Source organism: Paroedura picta, chromosome 13 (genome assembly GCF_049243985.1).
Source record: "Paroedura picta isolate Pp20150507F chromosome 13, Ppicta_v3.0, whole genome shotgun sequence".
NCBI lineage: Eukaryota > Metazoa > Chordata > Lepidosauria > Squamata > Gekkonidae > Paroedura > Paroedura picta.
In genome coordinates, this window is record NC_135381.1 from 14,015,104 (window position 1) to 14,029,243 (window position 14,140).

At 47.8% G+C, this 14,140-nt stretch overlaps 1 protein-coding gene across 7 annotated transcripts in view; it reads right to left on the minus strand.

Moving 5' to 3' along the window:
* NF2 (NF2, moesin-ezrin-radixin like (MERLIN) tumor suppressor) overlaps nucleotides 1-14,140 on the minus strand; it is a 76,256-nt gene that overhangs the window by 19,992 nt on the left and 42,124 nt on the right. For 2 of the 7 annotated variants that reach the window (XR_013226152.1, XM_077307568.1), the window contains exons 13-15: nucleotides 13,792-13,897; nucleotides 8,485-8,615; nucleotides 7,172-7,331 (exon numbers count right to left, since the gene is read on the minus strand). Coding sequence is in view for 6 of the 7 variants with exons in the window: in XM_077307568.1 (XP_077163683.1) it covers nucleotides 7,172-7,331; nucleotides 8,485-8,615; nucleotides 13,792-13,897 (397 nt within the window). In the remaining variant the exon portion in view is untranslated. Of the gene's footprint in view, nucleotides 1-1,100; nucleotides 1,229-4,644; nucleotides 4,655-7,171; nucleotides 7,332-8,484; nucleotides 8,616-13,791; nucleotides 13,898-14,140 lie in introns of those variants that run through there. The other 5 variants (XM_077307569.1, XM_077307566.1, XM_077307565.1 and 2 more) reach the window with 5 other exon arrangements.

The window sequence follows — 14,140 nt, forward strand, 5'->3', positions numbered from 1 at the left end:
GGTAATTACCTTTAAGGTAATATACCATCTGGGCCCAGTGTTCCTGAGGGACTGCCTCTCTGCCTATGCCCCTCAAATGACTCTAAGGTAAAGGTAAAGGTATCTCCTGTGCAAGCACCGGGTCATGTCCCTCTAGCGTTTTCTTGGCAGACTCAATACGGGGCGGTTTGCCATTCCCTTCCCCAGTCATTACCGTTTTACCCCCCAGCAAGCTGGGTCCTCATTTTACCGACCTCGGAAGGATGGAAGGCTGAGTCAACCTTGAGCCGGCTGCTGGGATCGAACTCCCAACCTCATGGGCAGACAGCATCAGACAGCATGTCGCTGCCTTACCACTCTGCGCCACAAGAGGCTCTTCAAATGACTCTCTGCTCAGCCAATTCCAACAGGCTGGTGATCCCTGGCCCCAAGGCAGCATGGCTGGCCTCAACCAAGGCAAGATCATTCTCTGTCCTGATCCCCACCTGATGGAATGAGCTCCCAGAGGTTTCGCAGTGTTCCACCAGGCCTGCAAAATGGAGCTCTTCCGCCAAGCATTTGGTTGAGGTCAGTAAACTGACAACATCTATTGGGCCCCCAAGACCCCCTCCCATTCAGATATGCCCATTTAATCACACCATGGGGCAATCCAGTTCTGATTAACCTGCAGGGTTAGGGTCAAAATGTTAATAGTTACACAGTTCAGTTGTTGTGAATATCATTGTTATTGTTAATTAAAGCAGTTGTTGGACTTATATCTATCATAGGGTTTTTATGTTCCCTGTGAACCACTCTGAGCCACAAAGGAGGGTGGTATATAAATGCAAAAAACAAACAAACATTGTTACGTTGATTACTTTGCCAGTTCCAAATTCCTTCTGGCCAAGGTGGATCCTGCCCCAACAAGACATGCTTGGACGGATGCAATTGCATAAAAGAAGAAAATTGCATCCCAAAAGAGGAATGTTCACGTCCGGCATTGTGTTGCAAAGAAGCAGAGACACGCTGTGGTTGTTGGCAAGTCAGAGAATTTCAAACTCCCAAAGCACGCTGCTGAGGTTATGTCAGGCTTAAGCTCCTCTGTGGGGTTTGCAGTGCTGACAGCCAGCTGCAGCCGCAGGTTTTCACAGACAAGCTCATGCACAGGTTAGTATTGCAAACGGCCATCCCACCACCACACACAAAGTACCTTGGAATAGCCTACTTTGAAGTTTCAAATGCAGATAGGTCTTCTGCCCTGGGCTTGAGGCTAAACCAGCAAAATAAAAAACAAACACACAAAAAGTCCTTTGTCAAATCGAGAGCGCCACTGTCCCAGGTGTGTATTCCCCACAACACTCGATCCGAAGCAGAAAAACAGTTGGGAATCGCTAGAGAGCAAAGCAAGGGGGTGGACACAATGGAAGGCAGACTGAAGGAGACTTGTGGGTCATGGGCTCCCTGGGAATTTCTCCTGCGCAATTTCTCCTGCTGCAACGAATGGGAGTTTTGCTACAGTTCCTGTTCATTTGTCTGGGACCAGTTCCCAGGATATATAGATGTAAATAAATAAATATCTTGTCCCATGCTAATTCAAGGGATCAGGGGCCAAACACCAAAACATTTGGGGCCTGCCATGGCAGCTTGCTTGACTTATATTTAATTAATATTTATATCTGTTCTTTTTACTAACATAAGGCTCCAAAGGGCAGCTAAGAATAGGACAGGCGTCTTTAAACACTACAATTAAATCAGAAAAAAATGAAACAAATAGATGAGTTCAAATAATTTTTTAAAGCACAAAGCAAATCGACAATGTGCCCTCATTTTCTTGCTGCAACATAATCTGCAATTTTATTCTTTTTGTTGTTTAAAAACTTGCTGGAGGAGCTGGAAAAGAGAGCTGTTTGGAGGGTGTCCCAGAAGGAAGCCAGAGGAGAGCAAACTGAGCTTTCCATAAGCCAGCCTGATGGGGTGGGGGGCATGTCCTTACATTGACAGTCACAGGAGAAGGACCACTGCTGCATACAGAAGCTAGATTGTGGAGTTCAGAAATGAAAAAGTGGGTCAGATAATTTTCTCTTAGTTTACTCTGCTGATTGATTTTGCTGCAACCACAGGTGGGCCATGCCAGAAGGGTGAACAAGCAAAGTGGGGGGGGGCACTTTATTTGATAGAGGGGAACAGGGAGAACAACAAGTTCAGTGTTACAATAATGATCATTTATGTCACTTCAGAAATTAAACATAAATTTTCTGATGAGATTGTAGTACTGGGGAGGGGGGATGTTATGAATGTGTACCAGTCCCCGAAAAGTGATGCTCCAAGCTCTACATGCCACTGGAACGCCCTTTTTAAAAATTTATTTATTTTGTTATATTTATATACCGCCCTCCCCTGAGGCTCTTCTTCTGTCCTCTTAGCGCTGCAACAATTGGCTAACTCACTGTTTAAGAAACTTTTGTTTAACAAAGATTGCGTCTCAAATGAATGAGCAGAAGTTTTTAAAAACTACCACTAATACAAGAACAGGGATGGGACTTATAAGCACCCTTTCAGAAGATGCTTTCCCCTTTCTCCCTACTCGTTTTCAGCCGGTGGATTCTGTTTCCATTACAGGTGGCCCACAGAATCATAGAGTTGGAAGGGGCCATACAGGCCACCTGGTCCAACCCGCTGCTCAATGCAGGATCACTACAGCAGGGCCCACGTTCATGGGCAAGCAAGTAGAATTGCCAGGAGCCCCCTGACCACCAGTGGGTAGAATTTCTAGATCCAAGTTGGGAAACTTCTGGATATTTGGAAATGGAGCCTAGGGAAGACATCAGTGGCATACAATGTCAAAGCAGCCCTTTTCTCCAGGGGAATTGATCTCTGCAGTCAGGAGATGACCTGTCATTCCACGGGGATCCCCAGGTCCCACATGGAAGCTGGCATCTCTAGCACCAGGAACATTTTTATTCAGCCTCTTTAAGGTGGTATCTGCAGGTACTGGCACATAACTCCAGAACAATTCTAGGATTTTTGTTTCTTTTGCCCCTCCAGCAGAAGAAGGCCTACCTCACAAGGCCTGAGCAATGACAGAAAGACAAAAAGACGAACAGTCACAAGAACCAAGCTTTGGGGATTGAGCAGGGGAATCAAGATAAGACAATACAGAAGAGATGGGGCAAATGCTTAACTTCCTTATATACAACAATCCCTCTGTCCCATAGTATTTACTTTAATAAAACATTTGTTATCTCTAGCTTGAAGTAAGGGGGGGAGGGAGATTCTTTGCTGGCAAAAACCCTGGAGGTCTATAAGAGATATTTAAAGCCGTCTAAACGTTTCCTTTCTCGCGGCAAATAGCGTACAGATGTAGACATCGCTATTTCTGCAGGGACAAAAAGGTTAGGGTTCTCCAAAAAAGAATCATTCTATAAAATGACAGATGAACAGGAAGAAATAAGGAATAACTTGCTGTTCTGCAGCAACAGAAGGAAGCCTAAGTAGCAGCCACAATCCAAAGGGGAAAGGTTACAATAAACTGAATTTTAACGCATTTTCAATTCTAGTGCCATCTGGTGATATCAGTAATGCAGGCAAGGAAGCTTTGAATAAGTGTTGATTTTCTTTTCTTCCTGTGAAGGGTTCCCCTGCCAGAGCATTCTAACAGTATACCTCTGCTTATAGACTAAACATGAGATATTCCTTTTATTTAAAAAAAAAAAAACCAAGGATGTTTTCAGTTGAGTGACATGGCACTAAGCTCTGCTAAGAGGAAGGCACATCTGAGACAGCCTGTTTTCTCTAAACAAGCGTTTAACGCAAGGGTAGTCAAACTGCGGCCCTCCAGATGTCCATGGACTACAATTCCCAGGAGCCTCCACCAGCAAACACTGGCAGGGGCTCCTGGGAATTGTAGTCCATGGACATCTGGAGGACCGCAGTTTGACTAACCCTGGTTTAACGCAATTGCTACCAGCATGTGATTAAACCTTGCACTAGCAAGATGGCCAGGTGATTTCCTGGCCAAAATACAGCCATGCCAGTCATTCCTGGACTTGAAGATGGCTTAATCCACAGGTAGTCAACCTGTGGTCCGCTAGATGTCCACGGACTACAATTCCCAAATGCTGGCAGGGGCTCATGGGAATTGTAGTCCATGGACATCTGGAGGACCACAGGTTGACTACCCCTGGTTCAATCAGTCAACAGATCACAAAGAAGTGAGCACCATCTACGGTAGGATGACCTTTCCTCTCTCCCCCAGAGCTGCCAACAGGCCTGGAGAAAAACACCCCGTCCCTATAGTGGAAGCATAAAGTGCTTAAACGTGGAAGCATTTCAATAATATCTCCTGGGAAATAATATCCCATTAAGCCCCATTTGAAGGGTCAGGACATTTTTTTCTCTAGGCCAGCTGGCAGCACTGGGCAAACTAATTAAAGCCTGTTCCCTTCAGCCCATCCTACTCTAGGGGTGAACAAGAAACAGGAGCCAAAATGGGGTTAGGGGGACGGCTGCCGTTACCAGGACACAGAACAAGTTATTGATTAGATGTTTATCTCATTCTTTCTCTCTCCCCCCACCACAAGCCCCCCTCCCTCAAAGTACTGTGTGGTTTATTTGCCCTTCTTTCCATTTGCTTCTCACATCGTGAGATAAAGGCTTTGGTTTTAACCTTCAAGACTATACACCGACTGGGTCCTGCCTGTCTGAGGGACTGCTTATCTCCTTATGCTCCCCACAGGGCTCTTCGCTCTGTGGGTGTGAGCCTGCTGTTTGTCCCGAGGCCCCAAGAAGCGCACCAGGTCTTGACCAGGGCCAGGGCCTTTTCAGCCCTGGCCCCCACCTGGTGGAATAAGCTCCCAGAAGAGCTGTGGGCCCCAACAAAGCTACCTGGGTTCTACAAAGATGCAGCTCTTCCACCAGGCGTTTGGTGGAGGCTAGGGCTGTAAGAAATGGGCCTCTTGTGGCGCAGGGTGGTAATGCAGCCGACATGCTGTCTGAAAGCTCTGACCATGAGGCTGGGAGTTCAATCCCAGCAGCCGGCTCAAGGTTGACTCAGCCTTCCATCCTTCCGAGGTCGGTAAAATGAGTACCCAGTTTGCTGGGGGGTAAACGGTAATGACTGGGGAAGGCACTGGCAAACCACCCCTTATTGAGTCTGCCATGAAAACGCTACAGGGTGTCACCCCAAGGGTCAGACATGACTCGGTGCTTGCACAGGGGATACCTTTACCTTTAGGGCAGTAAGATTGGGTACAAAGGGAGGGACTGTGACTGGCCCAAGGTCACTCAGCTGGCTGCATGCAGAAGAGTGGGGAAATCAAACTCAGTTCTCCAGATTAGAGTCCATTGCTCTTTAAGCACTACCCCACGCTGGCTGTCACACTCCCAATTACCATAAACCAGAAGAGCCCCACTTGCTTCCATCCCTGCCACTCCGGGGAGTTGTGCAGTTTACCTGTTCCTCCAGCGGTGGCTGTCTCAAAGTGGGAATCGCCAGACAGCTACAAATCCCACTGGACAAAGCCCCTTGTACGCTTTCCTGGAATGGGGGGGGTAGGTTGCCTACTGGGCCACGGTGCCCCAAAGAGCCGCTGGCAGCATGACAAAGAGCCACGGGCAATTCCCAAGCCAATGATCTACTATTAGAGAGAATGATCAAGAATACGGCTACTCTTCCCCTTCACCGCGCCATTAAGAACAGATGTCCTGGGATTCAAGATAGCCTGAAAGAAGAATCGTTCTCTCTTTGGGTTACATCAGGAGGAATGAGCTGTTTGCAGCTCTTTTGGCATCCTCTTGATGCCAATGAGGACACTGCACATCTGATTTCCTAGCTTGCCTTCTTCTGCTCCTGGATTCATTTAGCTCAGCTCATTTGAGCCAGCTGGCCCCTATCAGCATCTTTCATTATAATCGCTGGATGCCATAGAGCGTCGGCCTGGCCTAGACCGAGCCGCTCATCACACAGTGAAACAGTTCCTTGATTAAACCCATTTGATTTCACTGCTGATGAGAAATTACCTGAAGAATTGCTTTAGTGTATTATTATTTCTTTTAATTCTCCGCATGTCAAACATTTAACGTCAGGGAAGCAGCAGGCAGGACTGCATGCTGTCGGTAGGCCCTGGGATCCTTTCTGAGGATGATGGATTTTGGGCACCAAATCTTAAATTGAAAGAGGGAGTCGGAGGGAGGTAGTGGCATAAAACTGCCCTAAAGGCAAAAGGAACATGCCCCTGTGTCCTTTCCATGGCAGGGGTGTGTGTGTCTGTGCGCGCGTGCATACTTACAACTTGGGAGCAACGTTCAGTAAAAAAATAAATAATCGCTTGGGGGGGGGGGAGAAATTTGTTGGAAGCCTGTACCCTGCTCTAGTCTCCAAATTTAAATTGTTGCCCCATTGGCTGTGTTATCTACCCTGCCCCCAGCTACACATAAATACAGCCCCTCGATCTTTACTCTGAGGGTGTACTTTTCCTTGAGGTGGAAAGGCCGGTCAGATGACCAAGTATCTGTTCTACTGTGTATTTCTGGTAAGGCCTTGAAGGAGGAGCGTGCCTCATGGCTTAAGTGCCACTCAGCACTTAACACCCACTCAGGGCGGCTGTCCCGCCCCTGAGTGCCTCCTCCTCCAATCGGCTTGCCTGTCTGTCCAGCAGCCAACCAATCACCTTCCATCCCCCTCCCCTACCACCCCCTCCTCCTTCCACTTCCCTCCGAGGCTCAGAGGCTGCAAATCCCTGGCTGCTTGAGAGCTGCTCCTGCCGGTGAGTTCCCTAACAGCTTCCTGCTGGGGGGAAGAGAGAGGTCCTGGGGGGAGAGAGAGGCATCTGCAGAGTTCTTCCATCCCACCGCCCAATCTAGCGCCCATTGTATTCCTGAATGCAATGGGCTTGGCCCCTAATATGTGAGATAAGGTGTAGGGAAATTTAAGCAAAGTTTAACCCAAAACCCAAGCTGCTGCAGTTGGGGCCATGGTTGCAGAGACAGCAAAATCCCAAATTCTGAACAAGGACTTGAAGGGTATCTAATGCTCTTTAATACCTCCACCATAGCAACTGCTCGAGGGTACTTCCTCTCTCACTTAAGAGTTTCTAAAGCCCTTGGGGTCATTGCTGAGCCTGCTCGCTTCTGGGCAAAGCAGGCTGAATCAAGCATCACGCAAGCCATGGCAATTTCCATGCTGCAAAACGGCACCATGGCAAAGAGGCCGTACCTTCTTGATGGTGTTGTGCTTGCTATTCCCCCTGTCGTTGTTCTCATTGTGCAATATGTCCATCGCCGTCTCCCTTTCCTTCAACTTCAGGGCCTCGATTTCGGTCTTCAGTTCGTTCAACTGCTCCTGGAGGTGCTTACTCTTCTCCATGTACTCCACCCTGGAAACACAAGCGCACAAAGAAGGCGTCTGCGGTTAGCCAGGAAGCCAAGCCATTTTGCAAATGCTGCTGACAACAGACAATGGGCTTCTTATTCGATTATCTCTGAAGTGCAGCGGGGAGGACGGAACTGAAGACGCTGCTTTGAACCGCACCGACAAGCTGTGCTCAGGCTGTGTTTTCTCACTGCTTGGCAGACTTGTGGGAGTGATAAAAGTATAAATGTCATCTAGGCCAGACCCCTGCTAACAGAGGTGGAAGACTGTCAGATATACAAACGAGAAGTCAATGGGTCCCACTAAGGGGCTGTGGTGACTGGAACAAGGCCATGGGCTTGAATAGTAAGAGAACAAACTGGGGCCCATAGGGGGAAGATTGGAAAATCCCACTACATCTTCTCCTAGTCTCCTCTCCAGGATTCTCTAAATTCTCAAAGGCTTGTCCTTTCTTTCCTTTAACTCAGCCTTTCTCTGGGGACTCTGGGTGAGGTCTGTCCCTCCAGACCCATCCCTGGTCTGGTTGAGCAATTCTGCTTTAACTGATGCTCAACTCAGTGTGAGGATGTTTTCACTTCCATAAGGCCATCTAATGTAGATTTCGCTTTGTTAATTTACAAGGTCACATTTCCCCCGCATACCTGGGAAATCCCCTCCCCCCCCTCCTTAGACCCAAGGGCTCAGTTCTACAGCTTTCATCACCCACCTGATTAGATCTATTTAGAAAGAAATATTATCTGCACGGTTCTCAACACTATTTCTCCCCCATCCTCCTAAATCCCCCTCTTCCACCCATTGCAAGCAACAGATTCAAATGGGTAGCCGTGTTGGTCTGAAGTAGCACAATAAAACCAGAGTCCAGGAGCACCTTTAAGACCAGCCAAGATTTATTCAAGGCGTGAGCGTTCAAGTGCAAGCAAGGGTTCTGAGGTAGAGTGCTTGCACTCGAAAGCTCACGCCTTGACTAAATCTTTGGACTCTGATTTTACATTGCAAGCAATGTTACTGCAGTTTAAACAACAGAGCCAGGGGACCGGTTCCTTCAGTGCTCAGAGCCCCTTTATTTTGTTGACTGCACACAGAAACAGAGTGGGGCTTCCTGTTTCAGTGCCAGCATGGTCTTAGAGCCACTATGACAAAGACTCAGGGCTACCTACTTCTCTTTCTCTATCTCCATAGACAGTCTTTTCATGTCTGTATCCTTGAAGTCAAAGGACAAGCTCTCGCTGATGAGGCTGAAGCTTGGCAAATCCGCAGGCAGCGCGGTGGTACTTGAATTCATGGGCTGCTAAAACAAAGCAGAGATTAATCACCCTTGCAGGTTAACAGCAACTGCCTACCTGGGCTCTGAAGAGTCAAGAACAAGGAGGCTGCAGCTGGCACTGTGGAACAAGGCACGGTATTGGAAGCCTTCGCTGGCACCCCCAGTAAGTGGCTGAGAACTTGCAGCTCGTGGAATGCCAAGGAGGAGGTGGCACGGATCTCCTAACAGCAAAGACGTGTTGTCCTTTCCAGAACATACCTAGGACAGTTTTCCTATGCCGAAATTCTGCCTTTTGGTTTTACCTATTTTAGATGCCCTGCCTTAAAGCTACTAATGGAAGAGTCAAATGAAACAAACTAACAAAATACTAATAAAGGCAGCCCTAGACAAGATGGTGGGAATTATATGAATGGAGCTGCTGGCGCTTTTCTGTTAAAAAAGAAGGTTGGATACACACTTTTCTTGGATGCTTTGGGCTGATCCTGCGTTGAGCAGCAGGTTGGACTAGATGGCCTGTCTGGCCCCTTCCAACTCTATGGTTCTATGATTCTATGATAACTCCTAAGTACCAGTCTGCCCTTAGCGATTTTCACTTCACTGGCCATGAGAGTTTTACGAATGCCTGGTGGACAGTTAAGTGCAAGAAACAATAACACTAGCCTTAGGGACTTCCTTTGGGGCATCTGAGATTCCCAAAATCTGAAGCAAGGTTTGGGGCAGCACACAAGTTGCAACCAGCACAATTTGTGCAGGATGATTCTGGATGGGTTTTGCTCCCTCTCGGATTCCAGTTAGTACATTTGGGCTTGGACAGGAGCCCAAGACCAGCCTGTGACCTTGGGGTTCATTTACATTGCCAGAGAACTTGCGGCTAAGCACATTTGCTTGAATCACCAAGAGCTATTCTGATCGGCAAGCATTTTCTGCAGGGCACGCTACGATGTCAAGGAGTGGGGCTGATAGATGGATGATCTTGCCTCACAGCAGGGACTTAGACCAGATGGCCTTTTGGTCCTCCCTGAGTGCATGGATTCTGCAGCTTCCTGCTGCAAGGGAAACCTATACTAGAGATTGGTCAGGAAAGCAGATTTGTTCCCAAAACTTTGCCAGACAAGCTGATGCTGAGATAAACGGTGCTTCAGACCGAAATGGATTTTACTACTCACTTGGAAATCTGACATCTCAGAAATTACCATTGGTCACGGTCCTTAAGATCATTAGTTCTAGCTGAAACGCCAGATGGAAAAGGGAAGCGATCCACACCAAACCCCTAGCACCGATGGTGGCAATGCAAAATGCCTTCATTCAATTACGCATTGCCCTTGCTTGATCTCTGTTACAATCTAAGTGCTGCATTATATGAAATTATATATTAGACTCTGCAGTCATGTGCCCACGCGCACACTACAGTGACTCTGGTGCACACGCAGGTACACTAATGCGTACAACGAGACCTACGCTTACAAGGATGGTCATGCTCTTTGACACTGAACAATATGCCACCCACGCAACAGAGTTCTGTGCAGAGCCTGCACCCCAACGCCAATGCACAGAAGTGCAGAACTATTAAGCTTTTTCCATGCTTCTTGCAGAAAGGTATGTCAGCCGGCCATTTCGTGCTGCTAACAGTTTCCGCACTGTCCACCACGCATACCTGCAAATTAACTGATTTGCAGGTATGCTTTCCAGTTTGAGCAGCAGACCAGCACATCTACTAGTAAGGGTAAGCTTAATTCATGGGTGAGTGCACCTCCTTGAACCAGTACACGGGCATTTCAATAAATGCTGTGACCTTTTGTTGATTTTTCATTGAGCAAGTGAGAGGCAATGAGAGAGACATTTCTAAAAGCCCCAGGAAATTTCTAAAAGCCCCACTCACTGGCAGTCTTCAAGCAAAGGTTGGATACACACTTTTCTTGGATGCTTTAGGATGCTTAGGGCTGGTCCTGCGTTGAGCAGGGGGTTGGACTAGATGGCCTGTATGGACCCTTCCAACTCTATGATACTGTGATTCTATGATTCTATGAAATGCAGTGGCTCCAACACTGTCTAGATCGCCTAACAGCTGCTGTTGAAGACTGTGGCCTTTTAAAGGAGATGTACTTACTGCTGCTATAACTCGGGTGATCTGAACATTTCTTCCACTGATGGAGAAGGAGCACGTCCTGCACTGGAACAGGAAGGGCCCCCTTTTAGAAGTCCTTCGAGGAGTGCAGCAGCGGACCGCATAAGAAGGAGAAGCGGCTCTCAATGGAACGTTTCTGTGACGGATGCAGCTGGAGGAGTGGAACTAAACTTCTGTCCCCACAATGTTCCCCTTAATTATACTTCAGCTCCAGAGGCAAAAATATGCTTGCGATGCCTGCTGATTAGCTCCCAATGACAACATGGAGCGCATACATGATAAGAGAGCCTGTTTTGTTCCATAAAGAGTCTAGCCCAGGACACGCCAGCATTATGGCACTTGGAAGAGCTGTTTTTCCTTCAATCTGGGACTGCCCCAAACTTGGATTTTTCAGTTCAGGCCCATCTCTGTTCACTGCTACTCACTATCAAATCATTTTTCAGTGGAAAGGCAGGCTGCAAACACATTGAGAAGCAAAGCTTTCCCACGACACAGACGCGCTAAACCTAAGGCTGTTTACGTGAGTCCGTGGCAGAGGTGAGATTTGCAGCAGAGGAACTTCCTGGGCTGCAACCTAGTCACTAGGCAGCATTAGCTCTCATCAATAATGCTAGCCTCATCTATTGCATTGGGTTAAATATATCAGTCATATGCTTTGGGCACTTTGCAAAAAAAATGCTATTTAAATATTACAATTATTAACCAGCCTTTACAGACCAGCCCTGAACCTTCTTTCTTTGTGCCTGCAGATGCCCATCTATTCCCTTGCCTTCTCTCCCTCCTCTCCTGCCCTCCTGACAGAATGACACTTTCAGTCCCCAGCCAGCTATGTGCATGAAACAGCAACAAAGCCCATCAAGGACTGAAGGAGACTGGCCCGAGAACCCAGGCACTGGCATCAAGCCTGCTTAAATTAGCAGACATGACAGTTAGCACAAGGGGGGGGGGGGAGAGAGAGAGAGAGAGAGAGAGAGAGAGAGAGAGAGAGAGAGCCAAGAGAATTTGTTCCAAACAGTTCTCCAATAAAGTATCCAAGCAGTCAGCGCTCAGCTCAAGGGGCCTCTGGCTAGAAATGCCAGGTTCATTTCCCCACTGCAGTCAGTCCCCTTAAAAGCTTCTGAAGGTTTGCAAAGAGCCCTGGAATTGCTGTTAAAGGAACCTGCTTATAGGGTTTATTTGTCACGGCAATAAACCAACTCCCTCCACCCACACACACACACACACTGAAGTAGCCAACAGTTTAGCGCTGGGGCGGTTGGGGGATTTGATATTTTTTTAAGACACATTCCAAAGTGTTAACACACTTGCAAAGGAATACCACAACATTGGGGTAATTAAACATGCACCACTCATGTGTCCCTGATTGTGAGAGATATTCCAAATCTGTTTTCTCATTTTCCATTGTATTCTGCCTTTATCGGCCTGACCTGAGGAGATCTGGTTTGCCCCACGACTCCCTAAATCACTTACCCTACCACCCCAGTGAACAGCAAGGGACAAGCAGCTATTGGTGGGGGGGGGGGAATGCAGCTGGAGTTTCCTGGGATAACTGGCACCAGGTCCACCAACAACAAAAGGAGAGAGGGTACAATGGTGCCCAATGACTAGGGCTCATCTACATCCCAAACAGTAGCATGGACACTACTTAAACATGGTCATACAGTGGTCTCTGCACCTGCTGTGCTTTGTCCAAAAGGAAGGAATGCCCCACATTACCTCCCTTTAACCTTTCCCACAAAATGTTGTCCTTTCCCCACCTGAACATCTTGGGAGGGGCTCGCAGTCTCTCAGAAACCTACATAGGTAAGTGGAGGTGCGTCTTGTATCTTAGCTGCCCTCTTTTGCCTGGGTTAGCCAACTTCTTTTGAGCCTTCAAGTCAAAGATGATCTTGCTGCCTCTACAATCTTGCTATCTACTCCAAGCCTTGGAATACTGCAGGTCATAAACAAAACAGGACAGATAAATCCTTACCCTGCAGAGGGCAATGCCTGCACTCAAACACACTCCGTGACAGCAAGTGGCACCCCTTAAGAAGTGTGATTGTTTAACAATGCACAGAACTTGCTCCTCTTAAGAGTTTGCTGCCTTCCCATTTAATTAGGTGTGTTGTTATTTTTCTACTACTGAGAAGATGGTAAAGGAATTTAAAGAGTCAGCCACCTGGTAAAACCTAAGAACAGATGCCTAAATTTTACTAACACAAAGTTGTCCGATTACACTCAATAAGCACAAAGCGGGGAAAGCTCGTAAGGATCCTTAAGATGAGAAAGGAGCACAAACACTTTTAAGGAAGATTTTCATGGCCTTTTCTATAAGCCCTGAAATATACACAACGGAACCCTGAATGTAAAATTCAGCAGCAGAAGGCAAAATCCCTGGAAACAAAGCTGAAACATAATCCTGACAAGACAGAGGTTTTCTAGGTTAGTAGAAAAGCGGACTAAATACTTCAGACCCCTCCTGTCTTGGATGGAGTTTTATTCCCTTTGAAAAGGCAGGTTCACAGCTTGGGAGGGCTACTCAACACAGCAGTCACCTTAGAACACCAGGTGGCTGCAGTGGCTTGGAATGCTTTTGATTTCGGCTGGGGCATCAGCAGCATCCATTCCCAGGTCTGTCATGCCTTAGTTACATCTAGACTGGACTACTGCAATGTGCTCTACTTGGGGCTACCCTTGAAGAGTGTTTGGAGGCTGCAGCCACTGCAGAACACTGCAACTGGACTGCTGGTTGGGGCCAGCTGTCAGAAGCGTGTGACCCTGATATTACAGCAATTACACTGGGGACCAATCCACATCCCGGCCCAATCCAAGGTGTTAGTTTTGCCCTTCAGAATCCTACATTGCCTGAGATCAGAGTATCTGAAGGACCACCTGCTTAAATATGTTCCTGCCCGGGAATTAAGATTCTAAGGAGAGGCTCTACTGACTATTCAGTCAGAGACTGGGCCTTCTGTACAAAGGAATACAAATTTACTGTTCGATTTCCACGACTTCCAGTGCAGCACACAGGCTGGGGGATCGCAGAGGTTTCTGAGAGTCAAGGCCGGGAGGGGAACAAAGAGGGTCCCTTACTGTGTAAGACGACTTGCTGGTGATTTCCAAAAGCTTCTGCTTGGCTCGGCGCTCAGAGTCACGAGCTTCCTGGAGGTCCTGCTTGAGCTGATCTGCCTCCTTGGCCCTGTGCACACAACAACATGAAGCAAGTCAAGGGCCGGAGCCGGGCAACAGCGGAACAAAACCAGGCCCCGCAGTCACAACCCAGCCCTCCTATCCCCCCCCCCCCCGCCTCCTTCCAAAACCAGCAGGAAGCTGCACGGCCTCATCAGCCTGACTGTGATTCAGAGTAAGTTCTAGGAACATTTTGGGCTCAAGGCCACCAAAGTTTCTGTTTCGTAATCTAAATGACAACCGAACACCGCTG